General features: G+C 40.4%; 1 protein-coding gene across 2 annotated transcripts in view; it reads right to left on the bottom strand.

Moving 5' to 3' along the window:
- The window catches only part of UNC5D (unc-5 netrin receptor D), a 580897-nt gene that overhangs the window by 77525 nt on the left and 479098 nt on the right, over nt 1–24274 (bottom strand). For both annotated transcript variants that reach the window (XM_023214650.3, XM_023214651.2), the window contains exons 8-9: nt 17618–17650; nt 1325–1510 (exon numbers count right to left, since the gene is read on the bottom strand). In XM_023214650.3, the coding sequence (XP_023070418.2) occupies nt 1325–1510; nt 17618–17650 (219 nt within the window). The remainder of the gene's footprint in view (nt 1–1324; nt 1511–17617; nt 17651–24274) is intronic.

The following is a 24274-nucleotide window of genomic DNA, read 5'->3' as shown; positions in this document are numbered from 1 at the left end:
CATAAAAATCAATTCTTGACCCAGTAGCTCATTCTTATAATCCCAGCACTTTCAGAGGCTAAGGTGGGAGGATCGTTGAGGTCACAAGTTCAAGACCAGCCTGAGCAACACAGTGAGACCCTGTCTCTAGAAAAAATAGAAATAAAACAAAAACTTAGCTTGGTGTGGCGACATGTGCCTGCAGTCCCAGCTGCTGAGGTGGAAGGATCACTTAAGCCCATGGGTAGGAGGCTACAGTGAGCTACGATTACACCACTGTACTCCAGCTTGGGTAATATCACTTTAAAAATCAGTTCTATATTTGGATTTATTTCCAATTCTCTACATATACTAAACTATATGTCCAGATGTAGGGGATGTGTCCCTTTTGAGGCCTAACTCTGAGGTGCCCAGAAGTGAATGGCAAGAGGGAAGGTACTCATCTCTCTGGCCATCTCTCAATTTTTTTCCAGTATGCCTGTGTTTCCACTTCAGAAGCCTGTCTAGTCAATCACTGCCTTGCACTGAGACTTCTGGTTCCACGCTGTAGGCATCACTGATGCACAATAAACAGAAATAAAGGTGACGATATTGATGATGAGGGTCAAGGTAGAAAACTTCATCCTCTGAAAAGAGACAGTCTCATTTTTTTCTAAAATGAAAGCCGTGTATGTTTCATCCCCACCTTGCAATAAGGAATAGATTTGGTTCCTATAAGAGAATTAAATGACTCTGTTTTGAAAATGAGTATTGCTACAGTTTGACATGATAGATTTTCCTTCCCCCGCAACTAAAGATTGCTTGGACTTGGCAACAGCTGAGAGTCATTTAGGCTGGAATTTCATTTTTTTCCCCCTGGCTAGCTGACCCATCATCTATTCTCTAAATTTTGTTTACTTATTTAAAATAGAAATAACAAAATTACTCCACTTCATAAATAGGGTAATAAATATACCTGGGAGGTTGTGATATACGTGTTAGTCCTCGGTCTTGAATAATCAATACTTGGGTTAACTAAATTAAATATACATTCTCAAAAGGACATTTTTAAAAAGAAGTATAATTTGAAATAAAATAACTCATTAGGCTGACTGTACATCAAAAATGGAAATGCCTCATTGAAAATGTTGCTGATAATAAACCAAGACCCTCTTGTCCTTGTGGCAGACAAGGAGATAAGCAGACCACTTTACCCAGCCTGGTCTGTTCATGTGTGAAGACAATTTGGCAGCGGCTCCCAGTGCCAAGAGCTACCTTCACACGGGGCCCAGGAGAAGGCTGGGGTCCAGTGCGAGCGTAGTCTATGGTACTGAGGACGAGGTGTGGAGGGACCTACGCCGCTGACCTTGACGGACTGTTTTGAAGTTGAAGGTCTGGAAGCCACCTGTCAATGCAGAAGAGTCAATGACGTCCACGCCATAGTCACTCTGGCTCCGTCTATAAAGGGTGACACCAATGACCAGGACTGCAACAGCCACGACGGCAGCACCCAAGCCCGAGTACAAAGCAATGTCGCTGGCATTCTCTATGCCTGAAAGACACAAGAGAAATCGTAAGTGACCAGCATGAGCACAAAACCAAAGAACCACTCAGGGATACAAAAGGAAATGCTATTGGATTTTTGGAGCTGCTGCTCAGAGAAAATGACAGATGTACAGTGAACACAAGTTGTACTTATTTTCACACAATAATCGGGTTTCTCAAATGCCTTGTATAAATCAAAGGGATGCTAGGTAAACATCTTAACTGCATTAAGGTAGCTTAGCATGTAATAGACTCTTGAAGATAATCAATTTTGCAAAGAAAATAGTATTTTTTTCTAGTAAGAGCGGACATCTCCTTAGTTTAGGATGTCATGTTTACCTGCAAAACACTTTTTATATTTTCCTTTTACCAGAGCGAGGGCAGACCCACACACAGTGATAAAATATGGGTGATCTGCTCTGCTTATGTGAAACCTGGGGCACATGCATTTGCAGAGAGCAGACTAGGGCAAGGAGATAACACAAAGTCTATGAGTCGAGAAAAAGACCAGAGTTCACAAATATGAATTTTAGCGTTGGCACAAATCATTAAGAGTACACTGACAACATCAGTTTAGGGCATGTAGTCATTATGAGAGAATTTTATTGTGGGATATGAAGGTCGTGGTCCCAGGTGCTGTTATGTCCATGGTAGATGTTTTCTGACACCAATTAAATGCTAGACTCTAATAATTTATTGTGGAAGAGGACGGGTCGCTAAGACGGCACATGCTGTTTCTCCCATACCTCTCCTACTCCATCCTATTGGATGCATGGGCAAAGCAAAAATAAAAGCGTTAGTTTGGATTTAGAATGTGGGTGCCTCCCCACCCCACGAGATGTGCTGTAGCTGCTTTTCACCCTTTTTCTAGAGGTGCGTTGGGTGTGGTTATTCCTGTAGCAGATCCATGATGGTTCCTGCAATACAGCACACGAGATTTATCTGAGATAACATAAGCCTCAAAGAGGTGTAATCTTAGAAGGTGTGTGAAAATGGAAGATGGCAAATGCTAACTACATAGCTAATCTTCCTACAGATTATGTGGTAAGTACACTGAATGGGTCTAAAAGTAATGACTCTGTCACCCCTGTGGTGGGCTTAGAGGATAAAATAAACCTATCATATGTTTACCTTGTAATTGTGCAGCACTTACTATGCATTCACTGCACCCTAATATGGTACTTATGTTATCAAATGAGTAATACTAACCACACAAGGAAAGTGAATTTATTTTCAACAAAGTTAGTGGAGTGTAAAATAAGGTACTACCAAATTAAAGAGTGAACGAGGAAATCAAGCAGAACTGGTTCAGTAATGGGGCAATAAACACATAAAAATAATTCTCAAGCGAGAACACAACCATCAAAAACAAAACAAACAAAAAAACAAAAACAAAAAAACAGCATCTGAAAGGTCAGAGGTTTATCAAATACCTTTAATCGCCAGAATAGCATTATGGCTGCTCAGAAACAGGGTGTGATTTAGACTTCCATTCCAGCTTCATGATGATTCAAAGGTGAGAGAGACAGGAATGGAGCCTGCTTCTCCAACCACTCATAACCATGGCTGAGATGATAAAAGTCGACCTCAGTTTCCACATGTGCCTCTGTCATGTAGGGGAAGAAGGAGGGCAGCTATCGTTCTTAAGCTCCCACCTTCCCTCTACTCAATTAAGTGCCTTGGAGGGAATAATTATTCCCAGCGCAGACAGAGAACACAGAACACAGCAGATGCATCATGCCAGTGTATGGGAAGCAGTGAGGGAACTTTGGATTGAAACCAACTAGCATTTTCCCTCCCTTTCCTCCAGTTCCTTGGGCACTGCTGACTGATGACACTCTCACCTTAAAAAGTGTATCTGGGGAGAACACACCTGGTCAGCAAATGAGCACATACAGAGAAGCAGCCTGGCAGTGTGCAGAATGCAACTCCTTTGTTGCTGAGTTGACAAAGTAGAGACAAAGGCATCCTCAGTTTTCCAGGTACTAAAATAGGAAGGACCAGAAGCCAGGAGGATGACCAGGGCAAGACGCCTGGGCTGGAAATGGATTTTGGTGGCACTGAACATCCTAAGACAAAACCAAGCAGCAGGAACAAGTTTTCTTTGTTCCCCTGGATCGACGTTTTGTCTTTTATGTTTCTACTCCCTCCCTACCAGGTAACCAGAATTCTCATTCTCCCTCCAGATATAGATCTTGCTTTTAGGAATAACCCTATGTATGCCTGCAGACCAAAGTATCAATGTTTGATACGGCTCAGTGTGTTTCTTCTCCCACGAACATCTGTAGAATCCATTTGACTTAATTCAAAGGAATAAAATACTAAATTACAGAATTTTAAAAATGAGTAGAGGAACTTCAGGGACAGGGTAGGGAAAGAAAGGACAGAGACCTGCATGGCGAGTACTGGCTCCCCTAAGGCTCACCCTGACACTGGGACAGCTTGATCTACAAGCTAAGCGGCAGAGGAAAGGGATGCCTATAGAGAGATAAGCAAAGCAGTAATTATTTTACAGAACAGTTTATCCTGGGAATTACAAAATTCAGCTTACAATAATTTCACTAACTCAACAAATATTTATTGAGGGGCAGCAATGAAGATGTATGGATGAATTAACATGTGGCTCATATTCTCAGTCATTTCTTGTCTAAAGGTGGTAAGGACAAGGTAGTGATGAGATCTGGGTATTTCAAGTGCAGTCACAGAGGTATACACAAGTCCTCAAAGCCACATTTTACACCTCAGGAGACAGAACCAGACTTTACCCACAGCTCACATTCTTCTACATGTGAGTCACTGTGCTTCTTTCTTCTTTCTTTTCTTTTTACCCTTCTCTTTTTGATCTACCTGGTTGTACTTCATCTCATTCTTTTTCCTCTTCCCACCCACACCCCCATCCTGCTGTTTTCTGATTTTTCTTTCCAAGAGCACACAGTGGCTTTCTTTGTAAAGATTTCTGTGTGTTTACAAAAGTTGAAGTGATTCTCTTTCATGTGTTCAGTATTGGTCCAAAGGTTTAGTTCTAGATTTTTTATTCTGGCTTCATGAGAGAAGGGAGAAAGTCTTGTGTGTGTGTGTGTATAAGTACATATGCACTTAAGCATTGCCCCTGAAGAATCATCACATACACACATGTGCATACATGCACACAAGCACACGACTCTCCTAAAGAACCTTGGAGGCCTCTGCCCCTCATTCCTGGGAGAATTACTCTAGCAACAGGACCATAAGGTGCAGTCACTTCCCAGGGACTGGCAACTTTTCCCATAACCATTCCTGTGCTCAGCTTTTCAGCCCTTTATTGCATTGTCATTCATCCCAAGTGCAACTGTAATTGATATCTCTGCTAGATGGACACCTGCTAACAAAAGGCCATATGTAGTGGTCAGTGTAATATACACTCCCCCACCCCAACTCCACTAGGCATCTAGACCCTAGCCCTCTCCATCTACCCATCAGTCAAGGTACCCAGTGCAAGGTCCTCCTCTCCCATGAAGGTGATTCTGTCTTGGCCAATCCAGTCAGTGCTGCCGCCCTGTCGTTTTCTGAACAACTTGTATCACTTGTACTTCCTAGATTTCCATTTGGGTTGTACTTTTTATTGTTAATTTTCCAAATGCCAGTGAGTTGCTTTGTTTTCCCTAACTGCTTTAAACTCTTCAAAAGCTACACTATCTCTATAACTTCCCAGGGAAACTTGCCAATCATCACAAACAGCTCTTTATTGATTGCTTGTCTGGCCTCCAACTGTGAGAAGAGAAATATCAAAGAAACCACAGTCTTAGGTTGATTTTAGAACCCCTGCTGCCAGGACTCTCTTTTCATTTACATTTACACATATGTTTATACCTATCCGGTCTCTCAAGTACAGTGTGGCTGGTTTGTTTGCTCAAAGTGATTTTGAACAAAAGCCCTGACTGAGCAGGCTATTCTCTCTCTTTGTGAGCACAGGATACTTTCCGCTGACTTTCCGTGTCATAAACGAAGCTTTACATACCAATGTGTTACAAACATCTTTCCTGTTTTCTTCATCCCTATTTTCCTCTTTCCTAGAGTCACAAAAGCTTCAGGCAAAGCTTGGGAGGACTCACCAGGTGGTAGAGAAAATTACTGTCTACAATCTACAGGTGTTAAAAAAGCCCCAAACCCCATAAACAATGTAGAGCACTGGCTGCGAAACCTCTTGTATTCCAAATTAGTCAGAAACTACTGAGGAATGTACTCATGGCTGGAACAGACACAAAGCATCTGCAGAGAAAGCTGAAAAGATTAATCGAGATCTGGAAACTAGGACCCTGGAGAGGAAATGTTTATGGGTTCATTTGTCCTGAAGAAAAGGGTGCTGTAAAGTGACTTCCTGGTGATTTTGAATACATAAAGTGTTGTTATAAGAAGAGAAGAGGCCTACCATCTGGGTAGGTGCTCAGTGACCATTCATTTATGATGAAGCTAGTAACCAACTCTTCACCATCTTTAACAAGAACTGCAAAAGAGGACTTGACCTTTTATTATAGCAATTGGGACTCTGGTTAGATATTACAATGACCTTTTCTACAATGAGGGTTGTTAAAAACCTGAATTGTATTTCTGTGGGAGATTGGGAAATCTCCTTTCAGAAAGTCTCTAAAAAACCGCACGACTTTATAGTACTCTCCAGTTATTTTATTTTAGTTTTGTGGCCAAAGCTGGGGAGAAGGACTAAATGACCTTTCAAAGACCCTTTGAACTTCACAGTTCAGGGAATGGGTATTAACAAGGTTGATGGCTTTATGCATGATAATCATATCCAGTCATTTACTGTCACCAATGTGCCCAAAGGACTCTATAGAAGGGCTTTTTAGTTGGTTTTCCTCCTTCTCTTTACATAACTCCCCTCTAAAAGATGTATTAATGTCAGCCACTTACTAATGGAAATTTAACTCAGTGCTCATGTTACAACCTTAACTATATACCAGATTAGAATCTATTTTGCAGGATTCAGATAAGTGACTGAGAATTAACATAGGAACATAGCGAGTACCTTTCCAAACATATGATATTCTGTTTTATCTCCTATTGGATATTGCAGAATGCCATTGCTCCCATTTCAGAAAAACAAACATACTTGAATTGGTATACATAAGAGGAAGTGAATTACTAAGGAATCCATATGATAAATATAGCACATCCTGAGAAGGGTAAGACAAATAGAAAACGAGGCAGCCAGCCATGGAGATGGAATCCCATAGAAGGCCAGGTAACAGGCGCCCCAGGAAGCACCCTCAACACAGGATGTGGTGTTAATACAAAGTTCCCTGCCAAAATATTTAATTGCATGCTGAAATATGATGAAACAGAAGTTATTGTTAAAGTTCTTTATATGTGCTGTCAACAAGAAGGAAACTTTTTTTTAATTTAATGCATCAGAAAATAGCTTTTAAATGGTTAGCCATGGCCAACCATGCTAAGCAATTTCAATTATATTTGCACTTTTTAGAATCTTGTAACATTTCTGCCTTTCCAGTTCCCCAAACTCAAAAATCTCATTTTGCTATTGTAGTTGTTGTTTTACTGTTGTAATGACAATAGCAGCTATATCTTAAAAAGCACTTAGAAGGCACTGTTCTAGGACTTTACATTTATTAACTCATTTTAATCTTCCAACAACGTTCTAAAAATATCTTCATTGAGATGTGTAAACTGAGGCGAGAGAATTACTTGCCTTTCTCAAAGCCTCATGATTGATAAGTAGCAGAAGTGGGACTCAATCCCATGCAATCTGGCTCCAGAATCAATGCTTTTGATCACTCTCTATCCAGTTGTTGACCTCTGTCTTCCTGATCACACTGTGTGACTATCTCTCAGGAACCACAGCAACTCAGTAACTGAGCACTAATCTTATGCTGACTTCTCTTTCTCTAAGAACTACCCAGATGATCACATTTTTATCCTCATAAATAAAATCTATGAGGTAGGTATTATATATTAACATCTTATTTTACTGATGATGACACAGTGTCAAGCAAGTTAGTAACTTGGAAAATGGCAAAGTGAGGCTTTGAACACATGTCCATCTTCACTCCCAAGCTGCTTAACCATGATGCAGTGTCTCTTCCTTATGTCTCCTCTCTGCTCTCTCCATACCGGCACCCGAGTTAACTTGCCCTGCTGGAGGAAGTCACTATAGCACTGGCATCATCGAAAGGATGCTATGCAACCTCACCCAGGCTTTTCTTGCAACTCAATAATTATTTTATTCACATTCTATGGCCAAATAGTGCTTTCCTCACAACAGCTGCTCTGAACTTTGTCCCTTTCCTTCCCTACTCCTCATTTGCCCTCTTTCTTGTTGAAAACATGGAGACTATCCTATGTGAGTTCACTCCCCTGCAACTCAAAATTCCTCTATTCCTTCATCCAATTTTCTGTTTTTTCTGTTCCCTGAAGAGCTGCCCCATGAGGACCTGGCCTCATGCATTATTCTCTTTTGGTCTTGCATCTTCAAATTTTTCCTCCACAGCTGGGCCTTGCCCCCTGCCTACAAACACAGTCCAGTCTCTCTAATCACCTCTCCCCAAATCCTTCCCTCAACTTATTCTCTCACAAACTTCTCAAACATGTCACCTTTTTACATCTACTGATTTCTTAGCTCTTTGTCTACAAGAACTTTAAGCCTTTTTTAACATTAAATATTTCTTAATGCTTGTTCCATGATCTTCCCAATCAGTTAACACCTTACTGTTAACATAAAAATGAACAAATAGAAGTAATACATATATAAGATTAGAAAATGTTCTAGGAAGTATAAAAAGGTATATATACTATGCAAAAAGCAAGCTTGCCTTCTTCCAAGTACCACTTCTCCAAAAGTAATCACTCTTGATAGTATCTTGTGTGCCATTTAAGAAAAAAAAAAAAAAAATATGCAAATGTCCTCCATTTGTTTTTATTTTCCTTTCTCTACCCTAAAGGTTCTACATTACACTTCCTTTACTATACTTTCCTTTAAGAAAATGTATGCTGTCTTGTCAATGACTTGTCAGAACATAATATTCCTACTTCATTCCTTTTTTTTGTTTTGTTTTTTTTTTTTGTTTGTTTGTTTTTTTGAGGCAGAGTTTTGCTCTTGTTGCCCAGAGTAGAGTGCAATGGCACGATCTCGGCTGCCTCCCGGGTTCAAGTGATTCTCCTGCCTCAGCCTCCGGAGTAGCTGGAATTACAGGCTTGTGCCACCACTCTCAGCTAATTTTGTATTTTTAGTAGAGACTGGGTTTCTCCATGTTGGTCAGGCTGGTCTCAAACTCCCAACCTCAGGTGATCTGCTAGCCTCGGCCTCCCAAAGTGCTGGGATTACAGGTGTGAGCCACTGCGCCTGGCCGGCTTCCTTCCTTTTTAATTTGCCTAGCCCATGCTCAGGCTGCATGATCATTTATTTAACTACTCCCCTACTGCTACATCATTTGATTGTTTCCATACCCTGTAAAGTCTGTGTTTGCCCAAACCACGGTTCTCTTGAAGGTCGTTTGCAACTGCATCAACTGTAACGTTCTTCGTCTTTACCACTGCTCTGCAGCAATAGACAAGAATAGCAAACTTCCTTTTGGAAAAAAACTGCCCCTTAAATTTGATTCTCTTGAAGTTTGACCTGTTCTTTACTGATTGTTTAGTAACTACCCTTCATTCTCCTAGTTCTAAATAGGCAGGCTTTAAAGTTCAGTTCTTGGCCCTTTTTCCTTTCTCTGTTCTCATCTAATTGGATAATCACTCACATAGAGACAGTGCCAATGATTTCCTTGATCCTGAACAGTCTCACATTAACATCTCCTGCCTCATCTTCTCTCTGAAGATCTGATGACATATTTCCTTCCTGCTCGCTGGGCAAAACCACCAGCATCTTGTGCTCACATCTCACATTTGTCATCTGATTTACAAATTCATCATCATCATTCATTCTTACCTCTTCAAATACGTTCTTCTCTTGAATTCTCCTATTTCTGTTAATGACACCACCAGGGACATGGCTTGAGATCAAAGACTCATCTCTGAATCTGTTTCCATTCACTCCCTCCTCAAACCACTCACATATCTGAGTGATTGCGTCTCTAGTGCCTCTCCCATCTCAGTTTCCAAAGAAGACATCCCAGTGGACACCCACATGGGACAGTCCCCTCCACCCATACCCCCAGTCTTTGATTACTTGGAACCATTTTACCTGTGGATGACTTCCCAAACCCTGTTCTAGTATGGCCACCCCGACACGACACCTCTCATGACTCTGCAGGATGGACTGGGTCCACTCCTGGTGGACTTCTTTCACTGCTCAAGACATTTCATGCTCTGCTCACACTACAGTTCAATGCCCACTTCTCATCTACACGAACCCTATTCTCTGGTCAAACCTGACTACTCATTTTTTCAAGTAGACCGTGTACTTTTGCAGACTTACTTTTGGCTCCAAATTTTCACCCTCAATGAGAGGCTCTCTCCTCCAATATCTGCTTCAATTCTAACCATCCTTACAAGGTTGGCAACAAAGGTCATCTATTTCATAAAATATTTTTGGTAGTTCCCATTCAGACACGTTTACAGCTCCTTTTAGTAAGCTTGCCAGATTGAACAAATAAAAGTTTGACACACAGTGAACTCTAAATTTCAGATAAAAAATGAGTAGCTTTAGCACAAGTATTTCCCATGTAATATTTGGGGCATATTTATCCTAAACATTTATTTGATGTTTCTTTGAAATTTGAATGTAATGGAGGGTCCTGTATTGTATCTGGTAATTTCATCTTTGAGCTATAAAAGAACCGTGCTTTTGCCCATCAGATGGGGAGACAAAATTGAAACAAGACAGAGTCAAAAAGAGCAGAATTTGAACTCCAGCTCTTGAGAAAATGACTTCACTTTATGTCTTATTTTGAAAACTGAAGATATAAACTCTACAAATTTTTAGTTACTGAGAGGTAGAGAGATTCGGCTTGTAAATTCACATTTTTAATGAGCACCCAAGTTATTCTGGTGCTAAAGAACATACTATTAATAGTTTATCACTTACTTGTGTCTGTGCTTAGGTCTGAGGTATTTAGTTAACAAAATCCCATCATGTCCATTAAGAGCAGAGTCAGCAAAATCATTGAAAATGGTAGTAAGAAAAGACATATACTTATGCTGGAATAAACATTAGATCATAAAAAAATAGAAACTAGTAAAAAAATTACAAATGTTGCACATATATATGGGTTGAATTGGTTCACAGTAGGAATGATTCTGAAGGATGAAGCAAGTCAGGCAATTTTCAGAAAGTGCTATATTGAAGTAATTGAAAATAATCAGCAGGAGATGAGGAAAAATGGACAAAATTGGGGAAAAAAAAAAAAAAACAGTTTGAGAGAGTGGTTAGAGCATCAGCATCAATGCCAGTAGCCTAATGCTAGCTTAGGAGAGCCTAGAAATCTTTTGAGAACTGAAAGGTATGACCAAAGGCACAGATGCTTTTGTGGGTTCAAGATCCTAATTAAGTCTCCATAGCCTAAAAGGACATGCCAAGTTGCCAGTGCAGCCCCCACATTCTCTGAGGAATTCTGTACCCGGTGAAGATCATAAAGAATATGGATCAACATGATCTCACTCTGAATGAACCTAGTGCATTTTGGGGAAAGGTGCAGAATGGAATTTTCTTCAGTGAGAAGAGCACGCCTACTTTTCAGACTTTAAGGATGCATTCAGGCCATTGTTTGGTGGAAATAATTTCAAGATGCATGCATTTTGGGCTTTAACCTAGTGTCTGGCGCAGAGTAGGTGATTATTACAAATCGTTTCCTTACTTTTATCAAATCACTTATCTTCTTTCTGCTTTGTATTAAAATTGTAGGGAAGATATATTTCTTGTTTCACGAAGCCAAGATTATTTGTATATGACAATTGTACAATAAATGTCCTCTACGTGAATGAATAAAATTGACTATATTGAAGCAAAATCTTGATTTTTCTCTTTCTTTTTGAAATGGAGTCTCGCTCTATCATCCAGGCTGGAGTACAGTGGTGCAATCTTGACTCACTGTAACCTCTGCCTCCTGGGTTCAAGCGATTCTTCTGCCTCAGCCTCCTGAGTAGCTGGGACGGCAGGCACCTGCCACCACACCCGGCTAATTTTTGTACTTATAGTAGAGACGGGGTTTCACCATATTGGCCAGGTTGGTCTCAAACTCCTGACCTCGTGATCCACCCACCCTGGCCTCCCAAAGTGCTAGTATTACAGGCATGGCCAATTTTCCTTTACTTTAACACTAAAAGGTCCAGTGAGAAGTTAGCAGGAAGAATGAAAACCACAGCACGACAAATATTTATTGAATATCTACATGGTAGACTCTGTGGTAAATTCAACAGATGTAATGATGAATAAAACTCTATACTGTATGTCAGATGGCAGGGACTATGTCTATCAGATAGAGAATCCAGACCAGAATAAAGGCAAGGAAAATACAGAACAAAAATAGGGGACATTTTGATACTGAGGCAACTTATAAGAGCAACTAACTCAAACTTAGGGTGGGAAGGTGAAGGCCTTGCAGACATGAAATCTAAGCTGAAAACCGAAGGAAGAATAAGTTAAGCAGGTTAAGTGTTAGGTTAAGGGAAAGAGACTTAGTCAGAAGTAATAGAACACATAAGGGAAACTATAGGCCAAGATGGGCACCAGGCATTCAAACTGACCGGCTTTGTTTTGCTGAGGAATACGGCAGTGGTGAGAGGGTAGGAAGGAAAATACCTAACGGTCATTAAGAAAAGAAGCTGGGGCTCAGCGCGGTGGCTCATGCCTGTAATCCCAGTACTTTGGGAGGTCGCGGCAGGTGGATCACCTGAGGTCAGGAGTTTGAGACGGGCCTGGCCAACATGGTGAAACTCTATCTTTACTAAAAATACAAAAATTAGCCAGGCATGGTGGCAGGCACCTGTAATCTCAGCTACTTGGGAGGTTAAGGCAGGAGAATCGCTTGAACCCAGGAGGCAGAGGTTGCCGTGAGCCAAGATCGCACCACTGCACTTCAGCCCGGGGGGCAGGGGAAAAACTGGTCAAAAAAAAAAAAAAAAAAAAAAGAAAGCTGAGACCAGATCATATATATGTTAAGTGCTCTAGACTTCCTCTTAAGAATAACACTGAGCTACTGAAGAGGCTTAAACAGGAGTGTAATGTGATCAGGATTTGTTTTAGATAGATCACATAAACTGATACAGGACAAGACTGGCTACAAAGAGGCAACTCTAGAAATCCTGGTGTGGGAATGAAGATGGCGTGAATTTTTAGACTTTTCTTCTGGACACCATTTTCCTTTCATTTGGTTTTTCTCTTACTCGTTGGGCTGTTACTTTTCTTTCTTCCTTGTAGTGACTCCTGACCTCCACTGTATCTAAATGTTAATGTGCAACAGGGTTCCATCCTCAGGTCTTTTCTCTTCTCTCTTCAACCATTATCTAGTGATCTCATCCAACCTAAGGGCTTTAAATATCATCCAGACACTGACAAGCCCCAAATTTATGGTACCAGCCCACACAGTTCTCTGACATCTAGACTCTCTGGCCAACGTCAACTGTCTACTGAACCTCTCCATTTAGATATTTAATAGGTATCTCAAACTTAGCATTTACAACACTGAACTCCTGATTCTCCCTCCAGTTTTGCTATGCCAAGTTTTCCTCATACCAGTAATGGCCAACTGCATTCTTCCAGTTGCATAGCCAAAATTTTGGAATTATCCATAATGTTTTTCTTTCTCTTGTACTCTACACCCAAAACATCAGAAAATCCTCTTGACTCTGCTGTCAAAAGACATCCAGAATGTGACCCGTTTTTGCAATTCCTCTTGCTACATAGCTGGCTCAAGCCACAATCATCTTAAAGCTAGATTAAGAGCCTAGGTATTGTAACAGATTATTGTTACAATAGGTCATTGTGACAGATCTCCTTGCTTCTGCCCTGGTTCCCTATAGGTTTACACTCAACATAGCAGTTAAGAGTTTATCCTTGAATATATTAGGTCATGTCACTCTGAATAAAAACCCTGAATGGTTTCCCAACTTCCTCAGAGTGAAAGTCAAAGTCCTTACAGTAGCCTATAACAAACTCAAACTATAACAAAACAAAGTTTTCTTCCCTCATCTCGCTTCTCTGACCTTAGCTATTACTGTTCTCCACTTCTCATTCTGTTGCCGACATCCTGGTCTCCTTGCTGGCCCTTAGAGACTCCAACCAAACTCCCACCTCATAGCATCTGTGTCCTGCTGTTTCCTTTGCCTTGATTGCTCATACCCCATCTACCCAGAGTGTTTGTTTCCTTGTTTTTCTCCCCTCAGGTCTATTCTCAAACATTTTTTATTTTATTTTGTTTTGTTTTATTTTTGAGACAGAGTCTTGCTCTATCGCCCAAGCTGGAGTGCAGCGGCACAATCTCAGCTCACTGCAACCTCCACCTCCAGGGTTCAAGTGATTCTCTTGCCTCAGCTTCCCGAGTAGTTGGGATTACAGGTGCACACCATCACACCTGGCTAAATTTTGTATTTCGAGTAGAGATGAGGTTTCATCATGTTGACCAGGCTGGTCTCCAACTCCTCACCTCAAGTGACCTACCTGTCGAAGCCTTCCAAAATGCTGGGATTACAGGAGTGAATCACCATGTCCGGCTACATAACTTGATTATAGAAACCCCTGAACACTTTACATCAAAAAGCATCACTCACTCTAACCCTGTCAGTGCCCCCCACCCTGCTCTGCTTCTCTTCATAACACTTACCACCACTCAGCACTATGCATTTTCTGGTTTGTTTATTCCTGTCTTTCCTCACTAACATGTGAGCTTGATAGAAGGAGAAACTGTATGTGTTCTGCTCGGTGTTGATTCTCCAACACCCAGAACACCTCCTAGCACAAGGTCAGCACTCAGTAAGTTGCTGAAGGAAGGAAGGGATGGGTTTGAGCAGAGTGAAGATAGAGATCAGCGGATGAACTTGAGATCTAGTAGGTGGCAGAATAGTCAGATTGTGATGAATTGTTGGGTATTGAGCAGGAAAAGGGAGATGAAGGAAATAAGAGGACTCTAGGAGGCTCTTCAAGTTTCTGCCCTACACACAGAGTTGATGGTATACTGTTCCCTGAAATAGAGAAGATGGGAAAAGGATTTGATTAAGGACAGGGACAGAAAAGGATAATTTCAACTTTGAGGAAGTTGAGATTAAGGTTATTAGGACATATTCAACTGAAGATATCCTGGAGGTAGCTGGCTCTAGAACTATTAACTGAGTTTGTGCTGAGCACTCATCTCTGTTAGGTACAAAACTGCATGGAAAGGAGATGAAGAGAGACTGCATAGTATGGCGTTATCTTCCAGGGAAAAGCTAAATCCTTTTCACCCCTTCAGGTGAACTTACCAAACCAGCTGCTACTCAGAAGCTCACAGCCTTTCAGAAAAAGGCATTCTCTAAGACTCCAAAGAGTCTTATTGTCTCAACGCAACCATTTTTCAGTTTGACTCTGGGGGTGCTTGTTTGCCATTCAGAACCTACCATATTTTACTGCACCTCCTGACATTGTTACACAACATTTATTGAAAGCACATTTGATGGTAATGAAGTTTCTATTAACTATGATTAAATCTCATAAAGCACCTGAAGATAATTTAAGATGTGCAGAAGCAGAAAATGAAACATTCAGTTTAGTACATTAGGAAACGTAATTGATTAAATTATCTCATTTACAATAAGTGCTTTCATGAGCTATGCAGTGCACATATTTTCCCCAGTTTGTCATTATGATTTGCCAACAGATATCTTAAGACTCCACTTTCTTTTTACACCTCCCTGCAACTCTGAGCTTGTGCCTCTGCCTGTCTGCTCATGGAGCACTCTGTGCAGAGCTCTGAGTGATGTTTCCTATCTGCCAGGCCTTATGGAAGATCATGTGTATGGCTATATATAGGCACAGGTTGTTTCTCAATTAGCTTCATAATTGACTTTGATTTTGCATCAGTGATGATTCATGTAGTCTCACACTAAGCCTCTCTTTCACTGAACAAGTGCAGCCTGAATTTCTATAATGTACTCCTAACCATGCAGCTTACAGAACCCTGATCAGATTCCTCTGGGAGCCTTTTGCAATCACATTGATTCTCTAAGGTCTTATTTTTAGAGAAATCACAAATTAAAACAGTTTAAGCGATTCCATTGCAGTATCCAGCAATTAAGCATGGTGCTCAGGAGCGAGAACCCCAAGCAAAAACTAATTCTGAAGTCCCTAAGGACTGGAAATAGCTTCTGTGGGGTTTATGGCTGGAAGTACAGATGTAACCAAATTAGAATGGCACAGTACTCACAAACTAAGCATGAAATTAATTTTAAAAACACATACATGCATTTCTAAGTAACTCTCACATTGGCCACCCCATGGATACCTATGATCTTTTTTGTACTATACAACAGAATCGGTGGACAGCATGCATCATGTGGCCGGGAGGAAAGTAACAGTCCATTTACTCCACCTGTCATCCTGAGGGTCCTGACACAAGCACAGGCCAAATATTCAGTGATCTGTTTCTTTCTCTTTCCCTCAATTCCCATACACATGAACACACATATGCACAGCCAGGTGCCCCCAAACTCAGTCTTCCCATAAATTCAAAATCAAACATGCATGATGTCAGAGGACCAATACTTAAGTAGTAATGATTTTTTTAATGGGCAGTAGACAGCAGGGAAATAAGTGTAAATGTTTATTTTTGCTGTTTTCCCAAATTCTCAGACTTTGCAAGTAATGATATCTTTGTATCTCCAGTCTTCCTGAAGCAACATAAGGAAATAGGAAAAGAATGGCTTTACTGGATTTTTCCCTCATGTCTTGTGACCCCTGTCCCAAGGTACCTATTTCTGTCTATCCTCACAGGGTCTTAATTCTCTCAAAGAAGTTAGCTCATAATAGCTATTAACTCTTCCAAGCTCTTTGAATTTTAATACCCTGGGATGTAAAAGATCAAAAGTCATTCAGTTGATACTAGAATGAGAGATGCTGGACAGGGACATCTTTCACAAGCTTTACAAACCAAACCAGCCAGGCAGTTGTCTAATCTCCTATTAATGACAGCTGTATTAATGTTGCCCCAGTATCTTGACGTTTCCCTAGCGTCCTTTACATGTTTCTGATGTATGAGAATGACTTGGGGAACATATTAACACATAGATTCTCAGGAGCTCCTCAACCAGGAATTCAAATTTATTCGTTCTGTTCTGAGGTGGTGCATATTTAATTTAACAAGCTCCGGCCACACTCTGAGATTCTGATGCATGTGGATTCTGATCTACCTTTTGAGAAACATTTTTCTAAGACCATGGTTCTCAGCCCCACCTGCACCTTGGAGTCACTTGAGGAGTTTTGAAAAATAGAGATTCCTGGGTCCTGAAAACTCTCCACCTTAAATTCTGATAGCCTTGATACAGCCTGGAAACTGGGAATTTTAAAAGGTGTCCAGGTGATACTAAAGATCATAAGGTCAAATGCCATACTGCTAGCCATTCCAGCCATCTCCTCTCTCCAACTGTACAGGAAGCATAAAGTGAAGACAATGCAAAGGCCTCTCCCATAAGCAAGCCTGGGTACAAGGAGCCTAAGCCAGTACCAACACCCCAGTCCTCAGCTCGTAATTATTTCACCATGGAGTTCTGGGTCCTAATCTGCCCAGCTGCCATGGATTCCACAGGAGGTAAGATGCTAGGTGGAGAGACTTGTAGTCAGGGTTTTGCCTGCTCTCTCAAGGCTGCTCTCAAGAAAGCATGTACTGACAAATATTTATTAATTTTAATGTGATAAATCTCTTCAGAAATAAGAATCCTAGATGACATTTGCAGAGAAATGGACTTATAGGCAGAAAGAATCAAGAGGAGAGATTTACTTTTACTGGGAGGGAGGAGAGGGGTGTGCATATTTCTTTCGGATTTAAACCGCTGATATGTGACTCTGAACTCAATGAGGAGAGGCCTTGAAAGCCCTGGATCTTTCATAGGAACTTCAATTCTGCTGAGCTCCTAAACAAATACAACAGCAAGGCAGCAAATGTGAAAATAAATTATATTCACAAGAGGAAAAATAACTTACTTTGGGGTTTTATTTCATGAAGAGGTTTTTTATCTAAAAGAAAGAAAGAAAAAGAAAGTTGCATTTAATAAATTTGCATGGAGCAGATATATTTCCTGTATCACTTTATATCTACCTCTATAAATAAAACATTTTCTCCATTTTTACGGACAACAGGAATGGCATTGTCCATAGTTTTCTTTTCCATTCTATTTTTTAAAATTTTTTCTCTTTTGAAATATAAAAAATAATTGTAGAATGATTATCACTTCATCATTTCAAAATTTATTTTGTTGTGGGTTTACTAGCATTTCTCTCTGTTGCGTTTACTAGATTCTTATCAGGATGAGAAGAGCAGTGAGCTTTCAGCCTGTCGCTCTATTATATACAGCCAGAAGCCTGCTCAGGTAAAGGATGCGGTTTCACTCTAGATGACAGAAAAATGAACCAGCGAATAAATATTTAAAGGGATCCTGCCTTGGTATGCAGTGATCACAGCCTGGATAAAAAGTCCTCAACTCTGCCTGTTTATCCATTCTTATCAGGTATGGGTGTGGCACGGTGAACATGTTAGTTTTGTTTTTACAAAACTACTCTTTTTTTTTTGTTTCGCATCTCCATTATCTGCTAAAATCTGTTCCATCTCTCTCGATGGAAAAGTTGTCATTTTATAATCACAGTATTTAGCAGTGCACCCATCAGATAAGGTGGATTAAGAGAAAGGCATTCAGCATGGCCACAGGAGTCAGAACTCAGCTGAGGAATTTTCTCAATGCCCCCAGTGTCCCCCATCCATTGTCTCCTGTCCTGAGACTGGGCCTCTGTGGCTTATTTTATGTCACACCACAGTCCCTCTTCTCCCCATTCCCCCTGCCCTGGTCCATCTCAGGCTCATGCAACTCCTCCACAATGCAGGAACCCAAGGTGACTACCCTTCAGGGGCTATGCCAAGATTCTAGAAGATCTGCATGGTGCTTCCTCCTTCTCATTAGTCCTTTCTTAGGGTTTAGATGAGGCATTGTCTGACTACAGGGATCCAGGCTGTTGCTAATCGTTCACAGAATCACGCAATGGTAGGGGAACCCTACGCAGTCCCCTTCTCTGTTTGCCCGAAGGCGAGTCACGTGGGGTGAAACTGTCATTTTGGATTATGTTTTTAACTGAAGCAAATCTGGTACAGTACACATTTCAGAACTTAAATATTATCTGACTGACTGCACCATCACCCTTCCCAGGCAGATCAACACAGCTCTATTCTGAGTTCTCCATAGAGTCTGTCTCACCCTAACACACTCCTGCATTTAACATGGTTTCTACGGAATGCTCTTGCATCACGTGAATGCAGTGTGCTATAAATGCAGCTCTAGTGTGTTTTGCCATCTGATTTGTTGTGGAAGTAATTTTCACAAGGTGTGTGTAAATCACACTCTTGCAAATGGGCCACTCTTTTTTAAAAAGGAAAGGCAAAGTGAGATGGTAAAGAGTAATTTCTGGCAAATCTTTCTTTAAAAAGAAAAATCCTTATAAAAGATAATAATTTGTTGATGTTGATAAGATCATAGTCAGATTTTTTTTTTACATAGTCAGGTTTCTTAAAACAGAGAACAATTGCATTTCCCTTACTGAACAGATGTGACGGTACTAATTTTCCTGAGAGCAGGTGGTCCCTACCGAAGTCCAGATGCTAATGCATTCAAGAATCAGAATAAAATGACTTTGGTAGTTTTAAGCTAACCTCAGTTTTTGCTTATTGAATAGTATCTGAAAGCACTTGGCATGGGGCACAGAGAGGCTGGCAGGCCAAGGCTGAGATGTCTGAAAGTGATACATTGCTACAACTACACAAGGAGACATGTAGAACATCTGTTTAGAACTCTGACTGAGCTTAACAGCATTTTCTTCCTTCTAAACCACAGGAACGAAGATTACGCTGGGTGGCAAAATGAAACTCCATTAAAAATATGTGAGATATATAACTGTGCTCCAGAAAAATAAATCTAATACAGCCAGGCTACGAAAAAATGGGAGTAGTAGAGTTCTATCAGGTATAGCTCTGAAAGAATGAACGAACGAATGTGGCTGAAAAACCCAGGCCCGTGGACTTGAGACAGAGAAATCAGGCAATAAGAGCACGCAGGGCATGAGTGCGGCACTTCCCCCTCTCACCTAGCTCTACAGCCACTTTTATTGGCATTGTGGCTTTAGTAGACCAGGATCAGAACTGGATTTAAACCTTCAGTTGTCTGCATTCTGTGTGACCTCAGTATTCTCACAGTAAAATGGGAATAAAAATTCCCATTAAAGGTTGCCACTGATGATTCAGCATAACTGGCATAGAGCTAGCACGTTTGGCATCAATAAATGTAACAATCGACAGCTAATGACACAATTTCAACTTGTTATGATTATCATGATCATCGTCAGTAAAAAAAAGAAAAAAAATGCGTATTTGTGCTGCTGCTAAGGGAGAAGTCACAACTCCAAATCAGAAATTCTAGTGGATTTTGGGGATTCCTGAATGCACATTAAAACTTGTATCTAATTCTGGCCTCTGCTGTTATGAGACCAACGCAAATCAAAACTTCAGTTTCCTGATATGTTAAAAATTAGGGCAGGGGCCAGAATGCAGGCTCCCTTGCCTTCACTCACTGTAAATCTGCAGACCAGCAACCAAAGACATTATACAGAGTAAAAATTATTGAAACGGCCGCTTCTCTACATTGGGACTTGTTATGCTAGGGTCCAGCATGTCTTGTGCATCAGTGTGTATCCTCCTATGGAAATGACTGGAAATCTGTGGTGCCCAAGAGGGTTTTAGTCCCCTGGCATCAGCATCAAAATTGGATTCTGCTATGTTTTGTGAAATAACGGTACCTTGACAGGAATCTGCTAACATAGAGCATTTTCCCAAAAAGAAACACCTGTTTGAGATTGTTCTACAATGAGCACAAGAGAGGGCTACCCACTGACTTCACTAACTTTGCAAGAAGTACCCATTCTATGATCTTTTATTCTGTTTGCATAATTATTTTCTCACAAGGCGCAGGGCCACGGAACAACTTGGCCTTGATCAACTACATTCTCTGCTTTAATTTTACCTCTCTCCAAAGGCCAAGTTCAAATGACCCTTAGTAAATTAATCCATTAGAGCCATGGTTCTTGGTGGTAGTGTTGGCTTAGTGGTGTTGGCTGCATATTAGAATCACCTAGGGAGCTTTTCAAACAAATACTCATACCTGGGCCCTACTCCAAGAGATCTTGATTATTTGAGGTTTGGGTTTTTGTGATCACGATCACTTTCGGGCAACACATCTGGGATCTGTGTGGTCAATTTTAGTTAGTCTCTGCCTCCCTAAGAGGTCTTGAGGTGGCTATGGTAAATAAATGGTCCCAGAAGGGTCTCTCCTATATCTTGCAGGTGAGAGATGTTGCAATTTTGAGCCAATAGAAGCTGAGCTGTAGTTTAGGAGAAAATCATAGCAGTTTTCCCAGGGTCTAACATATACTGATTGGTACCTTCTGAGTAAATTGAAAATTGATGATAAATTATTATAACTCAGTCTTATAATCTTTTTGTGTATTTATAAGTTAAAAATGCAAACATTTTTGTTTTAAATTGCCACATTTTATTTCATTTTTTTATGTATTTCATTTTTATACTTACACAGTTACTTAGTTGTGCATCCAAAATAATATTTATATATAATATATATATATATATGTGTGTGTGTATATATATATAGATAGATAGATAATCACAAAGGGAAGAAAGCATAATTCCAGCACCAAAGGATAACCACTGTTAAGTTATATATACAAGCCTAGGTCTTTATCCCCTATGATTTTATAGATATGAAACTATATAAAATTGCCAGTGATTTATCATTTTTACCTATACAAATGCAGAATTGTCTTTTATGTATTGTTCTGCAATCTGCTTTTGTCATTTAGTACTGTAAGGCAGCTATTGCTTTGTGTCTGCCTGTGTGTGTATGAGGGGGGAGGTACATATCTATATGATGGAGAAAGAGAACAATCTACCTTTTATTTTTGGTGATGATTCATTTCTTTTTCTCCTTTAATTTCTTGCCTCCTTTTTTTATATTCCATGCTCCTGAACCATTTCCATGGTATCCATTGTTCTTAGCAGCTATTTATAACATCATCCCTACACATCCAGCCTCTACTAGAGAACAAATGTGGTCAGCTGCATGCAGCCCACCTCTCTGGGACTACAGACAGCAGGCCCCGGGGGGAGATGGCACATGTGGACAGAAGGGTTCATCTCCAACCATAGAGTGAGGGCTGCAGACAGAGGGCTGCTCCTCAAAAGCTGTAGATGGTGATTACTTGAAATCTGCTCCCAATGGTTTTGAATACTGCATAGATATGTTCGATACCAGGGCCTATGTCATTTTTAAGATTCAGTTAGTAGGGTTGCTTAAATGTAGACTAAACACCCAATGAGGCAGCAACTCCTTTCTCAGCAGCAATTCAAATACATCATTACAGTCAATGTTTACCATTCTTTTATTTCACTAGATTAGTCACATCCCGTATTTTTACCTCCAAAGACCACTTTAATTATTTTGTTTGTCATAAATCATATGCTTTGAAACCTTTTCCACCCCCAAACAGGTATGTGTTAACTGTTTTGTATTTGAATTTACCCTTCACATTCTTTGTAGTCTTAAATGATTTAAGAGTTGATTCTGAAGTCTGTGGAATAGTCTGCCTTCTCTCTCTCTTCTCTGGCTTATTTCCTTATTTGTTGCAATAATTCTCTAGCATTAGCGTGAAAGAATCTGCCATGACTCCACGTTGCCTCCGAGTCATGGTCAACTGCTCTGCCTACCTTTGTAGTCTTGCATTACTGGTCCCACCATGCCAGATATGTATTGGTTTCTGGAGCACCTCAGTACAAATCCATGTACTAGTCTGACACATCTATTAACTCTCTCCAAGGTCAACTCAAAGCTTTAGTCCAGGCTGTTGCCTCACCTTGGGAAGCCCTTCTCTCTTCAAGGCTCTCACAGAAAAATTTCCTGACTCCATGGCACTGATGGATTTCTGATTATTTCCTGAAATCTCTGGTGATTACTCCATTTGCAGGGATTGCTTCCCTCTCTCGACAATTTGTCTAACTTATAGTCACTAAAACACAATGTATTCTTTTCCAAAAAGTAATAACATCACAAATGTTCATTTGATATATTTTATACTTTAAAAATCACTGTCAGTTATGGGTCTCTAACATGTAAATCATATTTAAATGCTTATATGTATGACACTGCAACCACAGAGTCACAGCAAGAAAAAGATGAGGGGAATGAAATTAAGAGCTATTTGCTTGATTATTTGCTGACTGGTAGAAAAGAGATTGAGGTTATTGATTATCAGTGTATTGCATGTATTCACGCTTTCCCTCTTCCCCCCCATAACTAGAAATAATTAAGAGCCGGTGTTATGCCCTCTGAATGCTATCCAAGGCTGAAGGAAATCCCAGGGCCTGGCAGATAGGCCTTGTATTAGCAGTGAAGGATAATTAGACAAACATGAGGTCTGCTTTGCATTGGCAACAACACTATGCTGGAATATGTCAGGGAGACAATGACAAGTGGGGATTCTGTTCTCCTCCAAGTGTTCAAAGTTCATGTAGGTTGTAGAACATGCAGGAAAACAACCTCCAGCTCTTGTATACATCCTAAAACTATTTCAGTGATTAAAAATGCAGAAATAGTAAGAGAGATTAAAATATAACCCATCTCTAGATTGGACTCTTTTTAGTTTCCTTATTGCATTTTTCTTTTCAGTTCATTTTTAAAGATCTTGGTCAGCAGTGACCCTTCAGAGACCATATTTATCCCACTTAGTACTGGGTTAGTTCAGTTCTCGCTTTCTCACTCCAGCTGTACTCCCCCCAGCTTCCCAGGCTGTATAGACATCACAAGATCTATTACCCCTTCTAAAATGCAATCTGAGCATCCTCATGGAGGACAAGCACAGAGAATAGGAAGTTTTTAGAGATTCCTCCTGGAGTTTTCCAATTGGTGATGTCGGTGAGAGAAATCACTGGTTTCCCCAGAGAAATCTGAGAATTAGTGGAATTCCATGGCTGAATGGCAAAAACACCCACCTAAATAACAACTTCTATGAGTTGAGATGCATATTAGTAAACGAGAAACAGTTCTATTGAGATCTTCCAACTATGCATTGTTCAAGATCCCATCATGTTAATTAGATGAAGTCAGAAGGGTACCAAAACAGATGGCTCAAGGATGTCACTTCTGATGACAATGACCTTCCTGAATTGCCCTTAGTCAAAGCACATAATTAGTGTGCATTCAGGATATGCAGTCCTCCCCCTTTTTTCTTTCAAACTGAGGGGCCTGGACAAATAAGTATCCATAATGACCGTGCTTACAGGTGGCATTTACATATTTTTGAGCTCAATCATTGAAACATCTAGATTGATACCAACTACACTGTGATGTCTATCCATTCCTACTGATTCCATTTGTGTTAGTTTTTGTGATGAATATGCAGAGTAAAATATGCTCTTGGGCCACTGCAAACACTTTTAAGCCCATATCTATAAGACTTTATCAGTAATTAGCCTTTGTGATAAAATGCAATGCCTCCAACTCTGCTCCAAGGGAAGATGCATAATAAAGTCCT

This window comes from Piliocolobus tephrosceles, chromosome 7 (genome assembly GCF_002776525.5).
Source record: "Piliocolobus tephrosceles isolate RC106 chromosome 7, ASM277652v3, whole genome shotgun sequence".
NCBI classification, from domain to species: Eukaryota; Metazoa; Chordata; class Mammalia; order Primates; family Cercopithecidae; genus Piliocolobus; species Piliocolobus tephrosceles.
Note: the sequence above shows the minus strand (reverse complement) of the source record. Positions and strands in the feature narration are given on the sequence as shown.